The following is an 18,332-nucleotide window of genomic DNA, read 5'->3' as shown; positions in this document are numbered from 1 at the left end:
GTGTTAAAGCTACATTGCACACATGTAGCGACAGCAGTCACAGAGGACTTTTCGCAAAGTGCCAGTGTTTGCGGGAGGTTACAGGAATGCTAGAAAAACGCAGATGTGTTAGGAAAATTTTTGGGGTGTGCCCCAGTGAGCCTCTGCAAATTCATACACAGCTGCAGAGGCCTTGACATTTTCAGTGAGAGACTCAGTCTGACACAGCATAGGCTTGCTCAGAGGTTCAATGTGCGACCGTTTCTGATGTTTTTGCTTTTGTAAAAAAAAAGTAGCTTATGAGATGCTGGAGGTGGGCGTCTGTGTACAAGATGGCGGCAGAGTCATTAGCATATTTTTGTAAATCCGCTGCATACGGGATTGCAGCAACGATATATATGGAGTGCAAAATAATATAACTAAATAGTAAAAATATAGAACAGTGGTAACTGCTAAATCTGTAACACTCAACGTAACTTCGGTAAATGGCATATCTCCATGAGGCAGAAAGTACTATAATGGGCTAATAGTGAGATGGCAAGGGCAGAAAGGGGGTTTTAGTCAAGCCATTTGCCAAGTTGCGAAGGGCCAATGTGGTGTGACCAAGGAACAAGAACCTTATGGGCTGGAACAAACTTCTGAAAATGGCCAATATGGGCAAAAAGTGACTTAGTAACTACATCTGGCAATAGACTCACAGGAAAACATTGTGATTCAACAACAGAAAAATACTTGACATACAAATGTATATACATACATATACACTGTATAGTGTGGAGTCATAAAGTGAAAGTATTCGACAGACCAGTTGTAGCTCATGTAAGGTCAGCCCCACGTGGGGAATCCTCTTCTCTATATTTCTTTTTCAGATTTTGAACTTGTTCCCAGCGGGGTCAACTTGGAAAGCTAGGAAGTAATGTGTTTGTGAGAGAAAGAGCCTACCAATCAGGAAGAGCTATAGCATCCAGTCCAAATGCGGAGCAAAAATCAGGGAGAGCGTTGTGAGCCTGGAGAGTGAGGGATCTGCCACCGTGGGAAACCTGGAAGGACAGTGGAAACCCCCATCTGTATTTGATGCCCTTCCTACGAAGAATTTCTGTAAGGAGCTTCAATATCCTTTGCTGCTGAAGTGTACGCCATGAGAGGTCTTGGAGTGGAATTTAACAGCACATGTTTACAGATTTTCCAAGTTGTGAACCTTGCAGATGATAGTAGTGGATTCGGCTGATCATATCCCGTGGTCGAGCAGTCGCCGGAGGATTTTTATGGCATCCCAACAGTTTAGCTGTTCTGGGACTGGAAGACCCAATCCCAAGGAGTTTAGAGCAGGGGTCTTCAAACTTGGCCCTCCAGATGCTGTGGAACTACACATCCCAGCATGCACTGCACATAGTTTGAGCATGCTGTTATATCAAAAAGGTGGCAGTGCATGCTGGGATATGTAGTTCCACAGCAGCTGGAGGGCCAAGTTTGAAGACCCCTGGTTTAGAGATTGCATGGCCTTTACAAAAGTCTGTAGCTGGAGTTTGTTGGGTAAGAAACACTGGCCAAAAGAAAGCTAGCAACTAAGGCTGCCCAAGTAATCAGCAACCTACACTAGATATGCGACATTAATTCCAAACCTGACCTTCTAGAGTTTATGGCTTTAGAAAGATGTGCTAACTAGAGTGTTTTAATTATTATTATTTTTTTTTTATGCAAATCACCTTTTAGTGAAGATGCATTATAAGTAGGAATGGCTGTGTTTGACATCCATATTATAAGGGTGTCCACTTGAGCAGATTCCAAATTTTCACTATCCTCTACAGTAAAGTTAAAAAGAAAATATATCAGTATGCGCAAGAACCTAAACCTTGAACAGGGCGTCAATACCTCTCCCAACAACTCATTTAACCAAGTGGAGTATGGTCTAGCAGGGTGGTTCTCAAACTCTGTCCTCAGGACCCCACATAGTGCACATTTTTCAATCTCACCAAGCAGGTGCAATCGTTACTCACTGACATTTTAAAAGATTCACAGGCGAAGCGAATGATTCTGTGAGGAGATCTGGATAACATGCACTGCTTGGGGTCCTGAGGACAGAGGGCCTGATTCAGACCCAGTGGCAAGCACTGAGCACTCGCAACCGGGTCGATGGTGGCCCAGAGCGCATGCGCACGACGGAGCCAGCTCCGGCGTGCACATGCACGAGCCACGGATAGCGATGGGCAGTCGCTCCGTCTCACACCAAAGGGCGCGTGCTGTCGATGTTGAGTTACAGCACGCCCCCTTTGGGGGACGGGCCAGGGGGGCTGGCTGCCCAGACGGAGGCGTTCCCATGAGAACACCTACCGTCTGGGGGCGGCCCCACTGACATCACAAGTGATGGCAGTGGGAGAGTTTTCGGCTCTGTTTGAGCCGAAAGCTCTCTGGGGCTTGCCCGATGATCGCGATGGTCTTGACCATCTTCCTGGCCGCTCGCTATAGCTGTGGGTGGTCACCCACAGCTATGCAAGCGGCCAGAAGGCCGCTCTAAAAAAAAAAAAAAAAAAAAAAAAAAAAAAAAGACCGGCCCTGATTCAGAGCGAGCAGCCGGCTCTGAATCAGGGCCAGAGTTTGAGAACCTGTAGCCTAGCAGAAAAGGATTCTAAAATAGCCTACAAAACTAGGAAACTTTTGCCAAACCATAAACCAATTTGGTGTGACATTTACAACAAAATATTAACTTCATAAACTTTTATAACTCTAGGCCTGATTAAGTACATATCGCAATTGCATTCGGAGCTGTGATTTTTTTTTTTTACGGAGTGCAGCAGTGAAAATATGCGAATAGCTTTCAAAGCCCAGCCGGCATAGATGCCCACTACTACTTTTTCACATCCGTCTAATGTCGCTCTTCTGTGTAAACATCGACACACATCGCACAGGTACGCAGCATTTAGACCAAGTCTGACTAGCCGCAAAAACTGCATGGCTCTCAAGCTGCATATGCAATCGCTAATTCATGCACACCCAAGCAACGGAGTTCAAACGGACAGGCACGCCCGCATTTTTCCAACCACACTCACCACGCGATGAATTCCTCTGTGTACGTAATAGCAGTGCGGACGCACATTGCGGCTTATACGCATGCGCAATGGCTAACAATCGCTTGATCTGCGTTTGTAGCTGCATATGCGATGGCAGCTGAATCAGGCCCTCTGTTCCTAAGCACTCACCCTGAAACTCCCAACTTATGTCTGTTCGCATGCAGAGAAACTCTTCCAGGGGGGTTAAACCTATTTTATATTACCATCTGATATTAAAAAACAAGATATGGGTCAAGAAGTTCTCCCCTAAGAGTAGGGTAAAACTTAAGTTAATTGCTCAAAGACTTTGCGTTGCACTCTGAAAGAATACTCATAAGATATACTGGTTACTAGTCCCTGAAAGACTCCATATTGTTCTCCCCAAAGATGTCTACACTGTCTCACATGGTCTTAAGACAACAGATTTTCTATGGACTGCAGTCTACTGCTTCATTATTAATTACTGATTTAAAAAGTTATTTTCCAACTTTTTTTTGCCCTGTAATATTGAGGATATTTCTAAATACTCAAATATAAAAACCACATGCCAGATTACACTGTAATGGAAGATTCCAGAATCATTATCGCTAAATCTTGATTATCAATATAATCTGGCATGGAATACCTCTCTAGCATCTTCCACAATATCCAGAATACATTCTCTTGCACGTGGAATCTCTGCAGTGAACAATTTAAGGTCACCCCTCCTTTAAAAATATGAGATATGGTAAGAACTTACCCTTGTTATTTCTACGAAGTCCATAGGGTTCCACAGGATACCTTGTGGTATAGGTGATGACGTCAGGCATCGGGCACCATAGAATTAAGTTTTCAGCCTCCCAGGATGCACTAGGGTCCCCAGCCCCCGAGCCAAGGCATCTCAGTTACGTACCAAGCCATAGGCCAGAGGAGGAGAAGGAAGAGAGAGAAAAAAAAGATCTGGACACACACACACACTCTCACCAGAGGGAGACGGAAAAACCGGTGACCAGAGTAAGGCCCATCTGCAGCACAGGTGCGACAGTCCTGTGGAACCCTATGGACTTAGTAAAAATAGAGATAACAAGGGTAAGTTCTTACCATATCTCATATTTTCTACTTCAGGGTCCATAGGGTATCCACAGGATACCTTGGGGATGTCCCAAAGCAGTATCCTTCAAGGGTGGGGATGCTCCTGTGCTGAAAGGGTAATCCGCCGCCCGAAGTAAGCATCCTGAGAGGCAAAAGGTGTCAAACGCGTAATACCTCACAAATGTATGGATCGAGGACCAGGTGGCAGCCTTGCAGATCTGGACTTCAGAGGCACCACGTCGAGCTGCCCACGCAGGACCCACAGACCTAGTGGAATGAGCCCTCACAGAGGATGGAACCAGCAGGCCTTCATGAAGATAAGCTTCTGAAATGGCCATACGGATCCAAGCTGCCAAAGTTTGCTTTGAAGCAGGCCAACCCTTTTTACGGAAGCCATAGAGGACAAACAAGGCGTCCGACTTCCTAAACGAAGAAGTGCGGTCAACATAAATCCTTAAGGCCGCACAACGTCCAAAGTGGCCTCACCCACCGACAGGTCAGGTGAGTTGAGTTAAAAGCCGGCACAACCATTTCCTCGTTGATATGAAAACGGGAAACAACTTTGGGAAGAAAATCAGGACGAGTGCGCAGCACCGCCCTGTTCCCATGAAAAATCAAGAAAGGGGGTCTACAAGAGAGCCCCTAAATCAGAAACACTTCTGGCTGAAGCGAGGGCCAGAAGGAAGATTGTTTTAGCTGTCAGCCATTTAAGATCCACTGAGCCCAGTGGTTCAAACGGCAGTCCCTGGAGAGCCCTCAAGACCACAGCTAAATCCCAAGGCGCCACCGGTGGAACAAATGGCGGCTGAAGTCTAACACCACCTTGCATAAAGGTGCGCACATCAAGGATTTTAGCAATCCTACGATGGAACCAGACAGACACCTGCACCTTTAAAAGAAGCAAGGCGAAGCCCATGGTCTAGTCCCGCCTGTAGGAAGGCTAGCACTCTAGACAGATGGAACTCCCGAGGTGCATAACCTCTCGGTCGACACCATTGGAAGAACGTATGCCACACACGATGGTATATTCTTGCAGAAGACTGTTTCCGAGCTCTCAGCATAGTGCGTACTGCAGAGCTGGAAAAACCCCCTGGACCTTAACATGGCCGTCTCAACAGCCACGCCGTCAAAGACAGCAGAGTCAGGACCGGGTGAAGACAAGGACCCTGTGACAGTAGGTCCGGGTGTAGCGGTAACCGCAGAGGGATGTCCACGGACAGACCCTGAAGGTCTGAGAACCAGTGCCGTCTGGGCCACGCGGGAGCTATCAACAGGAACGTCTCTCCTTCCTGTTTGAATTTCCAGATTACCCGTGGAAGAAGGGAAAACGGAGGAGAGAGAGAGAGAGGCAAACCGGAACGTCCACTGGACAGACAGCATCCACCAGAGACGCCTTTTTGTCTCTTGTGCAAGACCCGTACACCGGCAACTTGTTGTTGTGCCGTGACGACATGAGGTCGATCTCTGGAAGGCCCCACCTGTCCTCCAGAAGTTGAAAGACGTCCTGGTGCAAAGACCATTCCCCCGGATGAACGTCCTGGCGACTGAGAAAGTCGGCCTCCCAGTTGAGGACTCCTGGGATGAATACCGCCGATATGGCCGGGAGATTGCGCTCCGCCCAGATCAGGATGCGGGACACCTCTACGAGTGCCGCCCGACTTCGGGTTCCTTCGTGCCGATTTATGTAGGCCACGGTGGTGGCGTTGTCCGACTGGACCTGCACGGGATGACCGTGGAGAACCTGATGGGCCTGCTGGAGAGCATTGAAAACGGTGCGGAGTTCCAAGATGTTTATCGGAAGCTCCTTTTCCGCCTGAGTCCATCTGCCCTGGAACAAGTGTGGACCAGAGACCGCTCCCCAGCCCCGAAGACTGGCGTCCGTCGTCAATAGGACCCAGTTCGCCACCCAAAATGGTCGACCCTTGTTGAGATGGGTCGTCTGCAACCACAGTGGAGCCCAGTAACCTCATCACCGAATGCAGAGACATCCGGCGACTCTGCAGACAACTGCGCACCCTCAACTGTAAGGCAGAGATCTTTTCCCTCGTCACAAAGATCCTTTGCTGTCCGGAGTCCAATAAGGCTCCGAGGTGCAGAATCCTCGGAGACGGGATCAGGGTGGACTTCTGCCAGTTTATTAACCAGCCGTGCCATTGGAGTACCGCAATAGTCAGGTCCAAGTGGCGTAGAAGGAGCTCTGGAGATCCTGTTACCAACAGAAGGTCGTCCAAGTACAAAACATGCAGACTGCCTGCAGCCGCAGGGCAGCCGCCATAACCTTGGTGAACACACGTGGTGCTGTCGCCAGCCCAAAAGGTAACTGTTGATGGCGTAAAAGAATAGGGACATGCAGGTAAGCGTCCTGTATGTCCAACGACACCATGTAATCCCCAGGCTCCAGCGCCAGGATGATGGACCGTAGGGTCTCCAATCCGAAACCTCGGCACCCGCAAGGACTTGAGTGCTTTGAGGTTGAGGATCGGACGGTACGACCCATTGGGTTTCTGCACCAAAAACAAATTGGAATAGAAACCCTGGCCCCTCTGGGAGAATGGAACAGGCACTATATCTCCAGCCTGGAGCATAGTGTGCAAAACCTTCCGCAGTTCCATGGCTTTGTTCTGGTCTGATGGAAGACCCGTGGTGAAGAATCGGGACTGGGGGCCTGTGCCGGAAGGAGAGGGCATACCCATGAGAAACCACCTCGAGAACCCAAGTGTCTGTCGTGGTAACCGACCAACACTGGGCAAACTGCAGCAGGCGGCCTCCCACTCTGGGATCCCCCAAAGGGAGGCCCGGACCATCAGGCCACAGGTTTGTCATCGGACTTAGGGGCCGGATGTCTGGTACTCCAGGCCTGCTTCCGGGGCGTGGCCGATTTTTTGGGGCCAGCCTTACGGGGAAAGGACTGTGCTTTAGGTCTACCCTGGGCCCTGTAAGGCCGACGTACCTGAACTGGAAGGAACTGCAGCAGACTGGAGACATGCCGATTTGGCTGCCGCCAGCGTGGCTACAATTTTGTCCAGATCCGGACCAAATAGGACTTCTCCATTAAAAGGCAAAGCTTCCAAACCCTTTTTGGAATCAGCGTCCGCCTTCCAAGATCGCAACCATAAGGTGCGATGAGCCGCCACAGCTGCCGAAGAAACCCGGGAAGTCAGGGTACTGATATCTAAAGCCGCTTCGTTAATGTAAGTGGCCGAATCCCGGAGATTGCCCATCAACTCGGTCTGTTCAACCGAACAGTCAGAATCGAAAGACACCTCCAAACTATCAGCCCAGCGCTCCATAGCTCTGGCTACCCAACAAATGGCCATAGCCAACCTGGCTGCCCCCCCCCCCCGCGCGGGGAAATAAGCGGACTTCAGGCAGATTTTCACCTTACAGTCCGTGGCATCCTTTAAGGAGGACATTGGCAACGTGGCACTTCGGACCAGGCATGTCACATGAGAATCCACCTGTGGCGGGGATTCCCACTTAGCAAAATAATTGTCCGCAAACGGATAAGCCACTGCTAACCGTTTTTGAGGCTGATACCGTCTGCCAGAATGTTTCCACGCTTCCTCTAAGTGGTCCACCAATTGACCCGAAAGAGGAAACACTGGTGTCACCCTTAACATCTTTGAAAAAGGCATATTTGGATTTTGATACCGGAGGTTCATCATCCTCAATAACTAAAGCTGTGTGGACTGCACGAGTAAGGCCAGGTATATAAACCTTAGACTTAGCGTCCGACTCTTTAGTACGGAGAGGTTCTTGGTCCGACAGATCCAGAATCTCCCCATCATCGGTCGTCCCCTCGTCATCCTCATAAGGAGTGGACAGACGCCACCGGCCACTTGTGAGGCCGTAACACGGACTCCCCTTGTAACACGTCTGACAAATGCTTCACAGAACTTGTCAGAGACTTAACCCACGCGGGCTCCTGAGAGACCTGAGGAGGGGAAATAGGGAGACTGTGGGGTACCATCAGTTGTCTCGGGAACCCCTGCATGGATGACAACACCACTGACTGCTGGGACAATCCCATTTGAGGGAACGCAGGTTGCGGAGCTAACTGGCCCACTAGGGTTGTAAGCGCTTTAGCGAAACAAGCCCAGGGCGGTTCCTGTACCGAAGCCGTGACAGTAATTGGCCGAGTCAATAAAAAAAAACACGGCCGACATAGCCCCTCTGCGCTACCCTCCCCCTCCGCTATAGGTACCTTACATGTAGTACACAGAAGCTGGAGAGGAAAATCACTTTCAAACATAATGGCAAGTATGTGACCCCTCTCACTGATACGCGTTAGTATAGTGAGAAAACAGCCCTGCAATCACCGCACCGCAAGGGCATTAGCAGAAGAGCAGGGACAGTGAAAAGGCCGACAGTAGAAAGTGAAAGTACAGGCAGCAGAAGCTAGCAGCAGTCACATACAATGCAAAGAAATCAATCCCTGCACTATCAACGCTGATCCTCAACTACGCAGACACAGGGCCTGGTAGGACTCAGCGCTGCATACACAGACCTGTTCCAACGGAGGAGAGGTATGCTGGGGGACCCAGACCACGATGCCACCAATCAGCAGCTTCCAGCAGCGTTCACAATGCTTCCATAAAGATGGCCACCGAGGAGCAGAGAGGAGGCCGGCCTGGGGGAGGAGCGCTGGAGGTGCAGAGAGGGCTGTGCGCAGCGGGGGAGGCGCCGGCTGTGTACAGGGAAGGCGCGCTCCCCTGGCATGCAATTAACCCCTGGGACGCCGCAGCACTACCGCACAGCTGCAGTCCGCTGTCCAGGGGGGTAGTGGAAGCGCAGGTCCGAAACCTGGCTCCACGCTGCAGCCAGTCCCCAGGGAGCCCCCTGCCTGGGGACTCTGGACCATGTTCCAGCGGGGACCCACTGCGGGACCCCACTGCTTACCTGCTGTCCTCCTTGAATCCGGCCATGGTCCCAAACATCTGGGGTCACTGCTAGCTGTGACCCAAGATGTTTACCAGCATCCCCGGATCAGTACCGGCGTTCTGGTACAGGCAGGGGTGTAGGGAAGGACAGCATGGACGTCAAGAATGACTGTCCATGCTGTACCTCCAGATGTGCAGCCACAGCTGCCTTGTAGAAAACTTCAGGGGCTATCCTTAGCCCCCCACTAAACAGGTGCATCCGGCGGGGTATAAGGTGGACCCTAGTGCATCCTGGGAGGCTGAAAACTTAACTCTATAGTGCCCGATGCCTGACGTCATCACCTATAGCCCAAGGTATCCTGAGGATACCCTATGGACCCTGAAGTAGAAAGACCGATTTGCTGACTAATTAATTCACACGAGAGTCAAGATTCATACCACTCTAATCCTTCTTTCCCCTACGAACAAATGAAATGTACAGAGACCCCAAAGCTATCTACACTAAGTTTTTATGCAATAGTCACATTTCAAATTTCATTGCGGTCAATCCAATTACCGGCAAAATGCCAGCAATGGCACTGCATGTCACCCCTCCCAGCTCCAATTCGCTCGCAGCTCTATGGGGCTGCAAATAGTTTTGAGCGAGTTCAAGCTGCCCTAAAGTGTGTATGTTGCCAAACTAACTTCCACCTGCAATGTATTTGTTGGTAATTGGACAGACCACTGTGTTTAGGTTTGCTATTAAAAGGAGTTTAAAAAAAAACTAAAAATAAATGTAGATACTTTTTGTAAACATGTGACAAACAAAACGAAAAATTCTCTTGTCAGGCCAAACATATATGTTTGTTACTACCTCTCGCTGAGTTCAAGATGCTGGCGAACAATTTCTAAAGAAAAAAAAAAAAAAACAGTCCAGTTCACTCTTGAAATACAGAAGTTTTATTTAGAAATGGCTTAAAGTAGAAAAACTGTTGAGAAAGAAAAACAGGTAAACAAAAAAAAAAAAAAAGCCGAACAAAAATGGGACTAAATTTGAGAAATCAAGGGAGGGGGAAGAAAAAAAAAAAAAAAAATGATAAAATAAAGACATACCTGTAAAAAAAGGCCACAAGAGATTTAGAAAGTGTTGTAGCACTGCAGTGTCAGTGACAGCTGGCTACCAGAAGGACACAAGCTGCTTAGGTGAGGGCCTTCAAACTTTTCATGCATTACATGTTACTTTTTTTTTGTTACCAAATAGAATGTAAACTAATACAACCAAACCATCTGTTCCAAAAGTGAACAACCCAGTGACCTGGAGAATACAGCAGATACATAGAGAACACATTGAGAATGAGATCTTAAATAATGTTAGCAAAATATAGTTATACAAATTGAAAAAAAAAAAAAAAAAAATCAAATAAAAATTTGAAGGGGAAAAAAAAAAAAAAAAAAAAAAAAAAGGAAGGAAGAGGGAGGCGGCTGAACATACAGGAATTCATCACTAAGCCTCAGTAATATTTCATCTCCTCTTATGTACACCATTCTGTTTTAAATTTCTGTTATCCTCTTGGCTGCCAGAGGGCCTGCACAGACTGAAGCCATCTGCCTAAAGAGCAATAGTATGCAGGCAGCAGAGGTAGAGGCAGCAGCACCAACCCATTCCCCTCCACATCTCACACCAGGAGCAGCACATTGGGTTCTTTCACTACTTGCAAGCATAAAAGATGAAGAACCCGCTCGCTTCATGGCGAGCAACTATCTAGCTAGACGCGCTCGTTAAGCCATATTACACTTTGAGCTTCGATATGAAAGCACATGTAAACTCCTTAAGGCATTTTCATCTCCTGTCCGCCAAACTTGATCTCATTGCAATGAACATTTTTTTTTTTGTCTTCAGTTTTTTTTTTCTTTTTAAACACCACAACTTGACATGTCTTCCCGTTACTTATGTCATCTTCATTTTGCAACAATTTAAAACGTTCTTGCCCTCCATCAAATTAACCTTCATTAGTCCTTATCAAACGTTCCTCTAAGAACGTTAAAAAAAATAAGTTATATGTTAATACTTTCTTGCTACAAAACGAGACATCTCCAAAGGTTAAACCACTAAAATGAGTGAAACTTTGGCAAAGTACACTTTCAAAAAGTGAGGTGCTGAGCCAGCCCTCTGAGAATAAAAAGGATGTTTTTACAGTTAAGCACATGATTTGGGCCAAAAAAAAAATAAAAAAAAAATTAAATGACTGCATGGCAGGAGAGCGCTGTTAATATTCTTCTTGGTCCTCTGGGGGTGCACCTTCATCTGGTATGACAAATCCCTCCTAGAGAAAAGAGTCATTATTAGATTGATGTACGAACTGCTAGCTATAATAAATTCTATAATAGAAATTAATATATATATCACACACATATACTGTATGTTAAAACACTAGAACATCGGTTTAAATCATTTCGGAACTGTAGGTCTACGTTTCTATTGCTTTTCCATTATGTTTTGGCATTACCATCGACATGCACAAGTCTTTGTACATTCTCATCGTATTCATACTAATTTTATTTTTTTTCTTATTTAAACCTTCAATGTGCAATTGTTCATCCTTGTACTTAATGGTCTTAGCAGTGCAGGGGAAGAGTGTGTGAGGAAGTATAATGGTTTATTATGAAAGCAAAGGTTTTGGAATGCTAGGTCAACCAATGTCCCAATTTTGTGCAGGCAGCTACACAACCCTTATAAAGCATGCATTCCTGCCAAGATCATTAACAGTAAACTGGAATAAAACAGATCTCTTCGTGTTACTTAGGGTAAGACCTTTTACCCCCTCATTGCATAGTGTGGCACTCTTGTGTAATAAGAACGACATGTAAATTAATTATTCTGGTTAACATTTGTTTACCTAGTAATTAAAAGCAGATGCAAGCAAGTCTGCCAAGTGCCAGCATCCATCTTAAGTACATCTACCAACCGACCCTCTTGAAATTCATGTTTTACAATACTTATTTGCAACATTGTTGGTTTATAAAAGCATAAAAAGGAGGATGGAATAAGGAACACTTACATCTGTAGCATACAGAATCTCTATGATCCTCTGCAGGACTGGATCGCTCTCACCCTCATTCTCCTGACAGATGAGTTCAATATTCCTTAGCTTGCCAAAATAAAAGTCTCTCTCTTTCTCCAAGTCTTCAACCGTTATTTTCAGCACATTAATCTTTTTAAGAAAATAAAAACAAAGTTAGGACACAAGCAAAACGTACAGCTATGAAGAATTTCAGAATAGAATGAACAAGCATGTTCCTAAATGGTTATATTGTCAGTTTATATAATAGGAAGAGACAGTTTCTTTACCGAAATCATTTACCTGTTGAACTAGCTCTGCAGATTCATCCTCTCCATTGCCTACAGCAGCGGGTTTTCTGCCAATCCCTGGAGCAGGTTTGTTTGCAACTGCAGTCCTCTGGGCTGGAACGACCCTCTGTGGAGCTATGAGAGATGGTGCAGTTATACAAGAGTCCTTGGCTGCAGAGATTCACAACATGATCCAAACAAGTGGTTGGCACAACAAAAACACCAAATCCCTGAGCCTGTTGTGAAACGCCATAGAATGTGTGCTCCCCACTCCCAACATAAACATGTACCAATTTTAGCCATTTTCTTTAGGTTTTCTGTCTTTGCAGGCTTTCCTTCAAGTGAATCATCTGGAAGAATATACATATTTGCCAGAGAATCAGACTTACAGAAGACAACACTGCATATAGACACATACCACATGTGCTACTTGTAGCAACAGTGAGGAAGTGGGTTGTTGTTTTTTTCCTCATGTTTAGAATAGTCAGTTAGCATTATAGGAACACATCCAGTTGATTTATTAAATATCCAGGGACATACTAGTACATCCAATAAATTACAGTATCTTGACAAAAGCGTTAGATAATGGAGACTATATGACTAAACACCTATAGGTGGTTGGCATGGTGCTCCTGCTGTGGCAAGTGCTGTACCATTTGTGTAGAGGCCTGTCTGCACAAATGGTTAACCCTGATGAAGAGAAAAGATCAATCAGGTACTCAGGGTGGTTAGTTTTAACATTTATGAAGTTGTGTTATTGTTCTATAACGTAGACAGCTTATAGGAGAAAAACTGGCCCCAAAACATCCCACAATATGACATTTATTAAATCTTATTCCTTTGGCTTTAATAAGATAAATTGAGCTAGTCATTTCATAATCTCTTCCAACTGGACTCTGCCAATAAATAGAGAACAACAATTCAATATGCAGTGAACACTTAAATTTACAAATAAATATTCGGCTGACATGGAAACAGCTTTTCTAAAACTTCAGGATTACAGATTTTAGAGGCACAAAAAATGTAAGTATATAGTATGTATGATTGTGTATTTAAGGAAATAACTTTTTTTTCACTAACATCTCTATAGAAGGTCTACATTCCTTATATCAAACCCAATCATGCGGCATGAAGACAATGAATGGGGGGTGTGGGGGGGGGTTTGCACTACAATCTAGCTTTCTGAGCCATACTGGAAGAAGCATGGAGAAGTCAAATGCAAAAGAGGTAGAAATTAGATAAGGAATATGCAAAAATGTAGGGACTCAAAGAAACCACAATAAGAAACAGCAGCAAAATGAGTTATGGGGGGCATCCACTAGACGATTTTATCCCTGTCCAACCTCTTAACGATTTTCCCTTGAAGTTTCCCCTGAAATTTGATCTTCCACTCTGAACAATTTGCAAAAGATTTGTAAAATATTTGCAAAAGATCTAACGATAGTTAGATCTTTTGCAGATAGTGGTTCATCGTTTGATCGTTCAGCGTGAACGGTGTGTAAACGATGTGTAAATAATCAAGTGAAATTGACCTGCATGTTCAGTCGATGGAGGAGACGATCAAACGACCAGCGGGAGCGCGCATCGTTAGAAACAATTACTGCACGATTTGCAAACGATGTTCGAACGATTATCGTCTAGTGGATACCCCCCTTTAGGAAAACCATCTCTGCTCTTGCATTCAACTAGGCTTTTTGGTCCATCCATCTGGAAGGAGACTCTGCTACAGGAAGAGATCATAAAAGGGAAGCAACAATATTCCTGGAGATGCAATAGGTTCATTTCCAGAAGTGGTGTAATTTCAGTGCACAGAGAGGAAAAACATCCAGGCGGTGGGAGAAGCACAGTGGCACCATCAACTGTTTAAGTGGTGACTTACTAGAGACAAAAAAATATAAAAAATAATATTTGTGTTTTATACAAATCTCACTGCAAAATAGTAGACATTTGCAATTCAACTCTCAGTACCAGTAAGAGGAAGAGCGTGGGCATTGTGCTATGAACATGCACCATGAGAAGATTGAGCAGAGATACTTTGGGATGCCAGTGCAGAATGACATGTGACATCATTGTCATTATAAACTGGAAATCAGAGAAGCCACCAAGAAAATAAAACCCATGATGTTTCCTATAGGTAGCCGCCAGAGTGATCATACAAAATGTGTCACTTTAAACTAATTCCTGTGCAGTTATAGTATCAGTCCAGCCTCCCTAGTACACAGTCATATTTCGTTTTGTCTGCAATGCGAAGACAAAATGTAAAAATAAAGACAGTACGCTAAACCTCTCTGAGCATCCCGTGCCATACGACATACGGCTGCTAGGTGTATGAAGACAAATCTGTACAAACATGCATACAATGAGGAATTGGACCACCTTTACTTTGTGTCATGAAATTGCAGCTGTAAGAAGTACTTCGACACTTTAAAAGAATCACATTATATAAGCTGAAGTCCAAGCACTTCTCACGAAATATAAACCACAGATAAAATACAGAACAGTCATTCTAAATACCGGAGTTTGTAGATCCCATTGGCTTCTTAGGCTTGTTCAAGACTGGAGTTGGGAGAACAGGTGCAGGTGCCGTCTCTTGTCCTTGTCTGGCAGCAACAGGGTCATAGTCTTTTCCATCATAATTTGCATCAAAAAACTTTTTAAACCACTGTATAAATTCGAAGTTGTCTTGAAATTTTCCTTTCACCAACTTGTCCACTGGAATAATCTAGAAATCAAATAATAAAATTTTTAACCAGCATCTAACAATATTAAATATAAAAAAGGCTTCTGGAGCCACTTGCAGTGTAACGCCATAGGTGATATTTCATACACATTCTATCTTTGGAGAATTCATCCTGCTTATCAGGGGCGTTTTAAGAGAGGAGGGGGCCAACGTGCAGCCTGCGTTTGGGTCCCCCCTCTGTCGGCGCCGCTGCACTGAGCGCTGTAGATGCAAGCTTCATGCCAGAACCTACAGCGCATGCGTGGGTCTCCGGGAAAATGGCGCCCATGCCTACTTTCCCGGGAACATTTTTTCCACTGCCATTTTTCCCAGTGTTTGCTGCTCTGCAGCGCCAGTCCGGCGCTACGAAGCAGCACTTCGGGAATCGGCGGAGAAGTAGGTATGATTACCTGTGGGTGCAGGGTGTGCGGTGTACCGCACATCTTGCACCCATTATAAAGACCCCTATGCTACTTTTAAAAAAGTGATGTTATCCTTAAGTGGTCAACATAAGAACAGTCTTTCTGCCCTTACCAACTAGCAGATGTACAGTCAGGTGCATAAATATTGGGACTGATAGAATTTTCATATTTTGGCCTCTATTCACCACCACAATGGCTTTGAAATGAAAAACAAGATGTGCTTTAACTGAAGACTTTCAGATTTAATTTGAGGGTAATTACATCCAAATCAGGTGAACAGTGTAGGAATTACAACAGTTTCTGTATGTGCCTCCCACTTTTTAAAGGGGCCAAAAGTAATGGGACTATCAGCTCAAAAGCTATTTCATGGACAGGTGTGGGCTATTCCCTCGTTATTTCATTATCAATTAAGCAGGTAAAAGGTCTGGAGTTGATTCTAGGTGTTACATTTGCATTTGGAATCAGTTGCTGTCGACTCTCAATATGAGATCCAAAGAGCTGTCACTATCAGTGAAGCAAGCCATCATTAGGCTGAAAAATCAAAAAACAAACCCATCAGATAGCAAAAACATTAGGTGTGGCCAAATCAACTGTTTGGAACATTCTTAAAAAGAAATAACGCACCAGAGAACTCAGCAACACCAAAAGAGACAGAAGACAACTGTGGTGGATGACAGAAGAATTATTTCCCTGGTGAAGAAAAACCCCTTCACAACAGTTGGCCAAATCAAGAACACTCTCCAGGAGGTAGGTGTATGTGTGTCAAAGTCAACAAATCAAGAGAAGACTTCACAAGAGTGAATATAGAGGGTTCACCACAAAATGTAAACCATTGGTGAGCCACAAAAACAAGAAGACCAGATTAGAGTTTGCCAAACAACATCTAAAAAAGCCATTACAGTTCAGGAACAACATCCTATGGACAGATTAGACAAAGATCAACTTGTACCAGAGTGATGGGAAGAGAAGAATATGGAGAAGGAAAGGAACTGCTCATGATCCAAAACATACCACCTCATCAGTGAAGCATGGTGCTGGTAGTGTCATGGCGTGGGCATGTATGGCTGCCAATGGAACTGGTTCCCTTGTATTTATTGATGATGTGACTGCTGACAAAAGCAGCAGAATTAATTCTGAAGTTTTTTGGGCAATATTATATGCTCATATTCAGTCAAATGCTTCAGAACTCATTGGACGGCGCTTCAAAGTGCAGATGGACAATGACCCGAAGCATACTGCAAAAGCAACCAAAGAGTTTTTAAGGCTAAAAAGTGGAATGTTATGCAATGGCCAAGTCAATCCCCTGACCTGAATCTGATTGAGCATGCATTTCACTTGATGAAGACAAAACTGAAGGGAAAATGCCCCAAGAACAAGCAGGAATTGAAGACATTTGCAGTAGAGGCCTGGCAGAGCATCACCAGGGATGAAACCCAGCATCTGGTGATGTCTATGCGTTCCAGACTTCAGGCTGTAATTGCCTGCAAAGAATTTGCAACCAAGTATTAAAAAAAGTGAAAAGTTAGATTTAGTATTGTTTAGTTTGTCCCATTACTTTTGGCCCCTTAAAAAGTGAGCGGCATATATAGAAACCGTTGTAATTCCTACACCGTTCACCTGATTTGGATGTAATTACTCTCAAATTAAATCTGAAAGTCTGCAGTTAAAGCACATCTTGTTTGTTTCATTTCAAAGCCATTGTGGTGGTGAATAGAGGCCAAAATATGAAAATTCTGTCAATGTCCCAATATTTATGCACCTGACTGTATATGATGTTTGATGATTCTGTCAATTACTTTTTGTCAAATAAATACTTTCTTCTTACATCCTATGGGGGACATTGAGTATAGAGTCCCTTATGGAGCATGACACTAAGAAATGTGTTCAAAGCCTGCGAGTTTTCCCATTCTATATCCACTCCCTGTAGGTAACTTTCCCAGAGTGCATACGGAGTAGGTTTGTTTGTTTATTAGCACAGACACTTTCGGCAGCATTGATTTTGTTGCTCTGCACATTTTAAATCTGTACCGTCTGCAGTGCAACATTGTTTTGCCAAGTGATTAATTGCTCCTAACTCAGAATAAGAACCCTAGTGTCCAAAGGTCTATCGTCCAACCAATTCTAGTGGAGGGCAAAGACCAGCTTCCAAACCCTTATAAAAAAAAAAACAACAAAAATAAAAAAAAAATAAGAAAAAAAAAAAAACTGTTGTCCCGACAGGCAATTTTCTCACCCAGGAACACCTATGTTTGGAACCATAGAAAATGGACCTCATACTGCACACTCTGAACATATACTGATATACAGTGCCTTGCAAAAGTATTCAACCCCCTGTGCATTTTTCATGTTTTGTTGCCTCACATCATGGAACTAAAAAAATGGATTGTTTGAAGGTGTGCATCATTGCATTCACATAACATGCCTACAACTGTGAAGTTGTTGTTTGACTCACAATATAAAAAAAAAAAAAAAAAACACTCATTCAGGACAACATAACAAAACTTCTGCGTGCATAACTATTAACCACCCTTAAGTCAGTACTTTGTCGAGCCACCTTTTGCGGCAATTACAGTTACAAGTCGCTTTGGTCTAGTCTCTATGAGCTTGCCCCTGGGATTTTTGCCCATTCCTCAAGGCAAAACTGCTCCAGCTCCTTCATGTTGGATGGTTTCCGCTTGTGAACAGCAATCTTCAAGTCTGACCACAGATTCTCTATTGGACTAAGATCTGGGCTTTGACTAGACCATTCCAACACATTTAAATATTTCCCCTTAAACCACTCAAGTATTGCTTCAGCAGTATGCTTCGGGTCATTGTCCTGCTGGAAGGTGAACCCCGTCCCAATCTCAAATCACAGGCAGGCAACAGGTTTTGCTCAAGAATATC

General features: G+C 44.8%; 1 protein-coding gene across 3 annotated transcripts in view; it reads right to left on the bottom strand.

Annotated features, from left to right (window-relative positions):
- Window positions 1-9,893: 9,893 nt before the first annotated feature.
- MAPRE1 (microtubule associated protein RP/EB family member 1) overlaps window positions 9,894-18,332 on the bottom strand; it is a 29,677-nt gene continuing 21,238 nt past the window's right edge. For 2 of the 3 annotated variants that reach the window (XM_088467099.1, XM_088467100.1), the window contains exons 4-8: window positions 14,820-15,027; window positions 12,596-12,655; window positions 12,319-12,440; window positions 12,016-12,168; window positions 9,894-11,280 (exon numbers count right to left, since the gene is read on the bottom strand). In XM_088467099.1, the coding sequence (XP_088323225.1) occupies window positions 11,224-11,280; window positions 12,016-12,168; window positions 12,319-12,440; window positions 12,596-12,655; window positions 14,820-15,027 (600 nt within the window). In that variant the 3' untranslated portion in view covers window positions 9,894-11,223. The remainder of the gene's footprint in view (window positions 11,281-12,015; window positions 12,169-12,318; window positions 12,441-12,595; window positions 12,656-14,819; window positions 15,028-18,332) is intronic. The other variant, XM_088467101.1, reaches the window with a different exon arrangement.

This window comes from Taudactylus pleione, unplaced genomic scaffold (genome assembly GCF_031769625.1).
Source record: "Taudactylus pleione unplaced genomic scaffold, aTauple2 ptg000069l, whole genome shotgun sequence".
Classification (NCBI taxonomy): domain Eukaryota; kingdom Metazoa; phylum Chordata; class Amphibia; order Anura; family Myobatrachidae; genus Taudactylus; species Taudactylus pleione.
The sequence above is the reverse complement of the archived record's forward strand: the minus strand, read 5'-3'. Positions and strand labels throughout refer to the sequence as shown.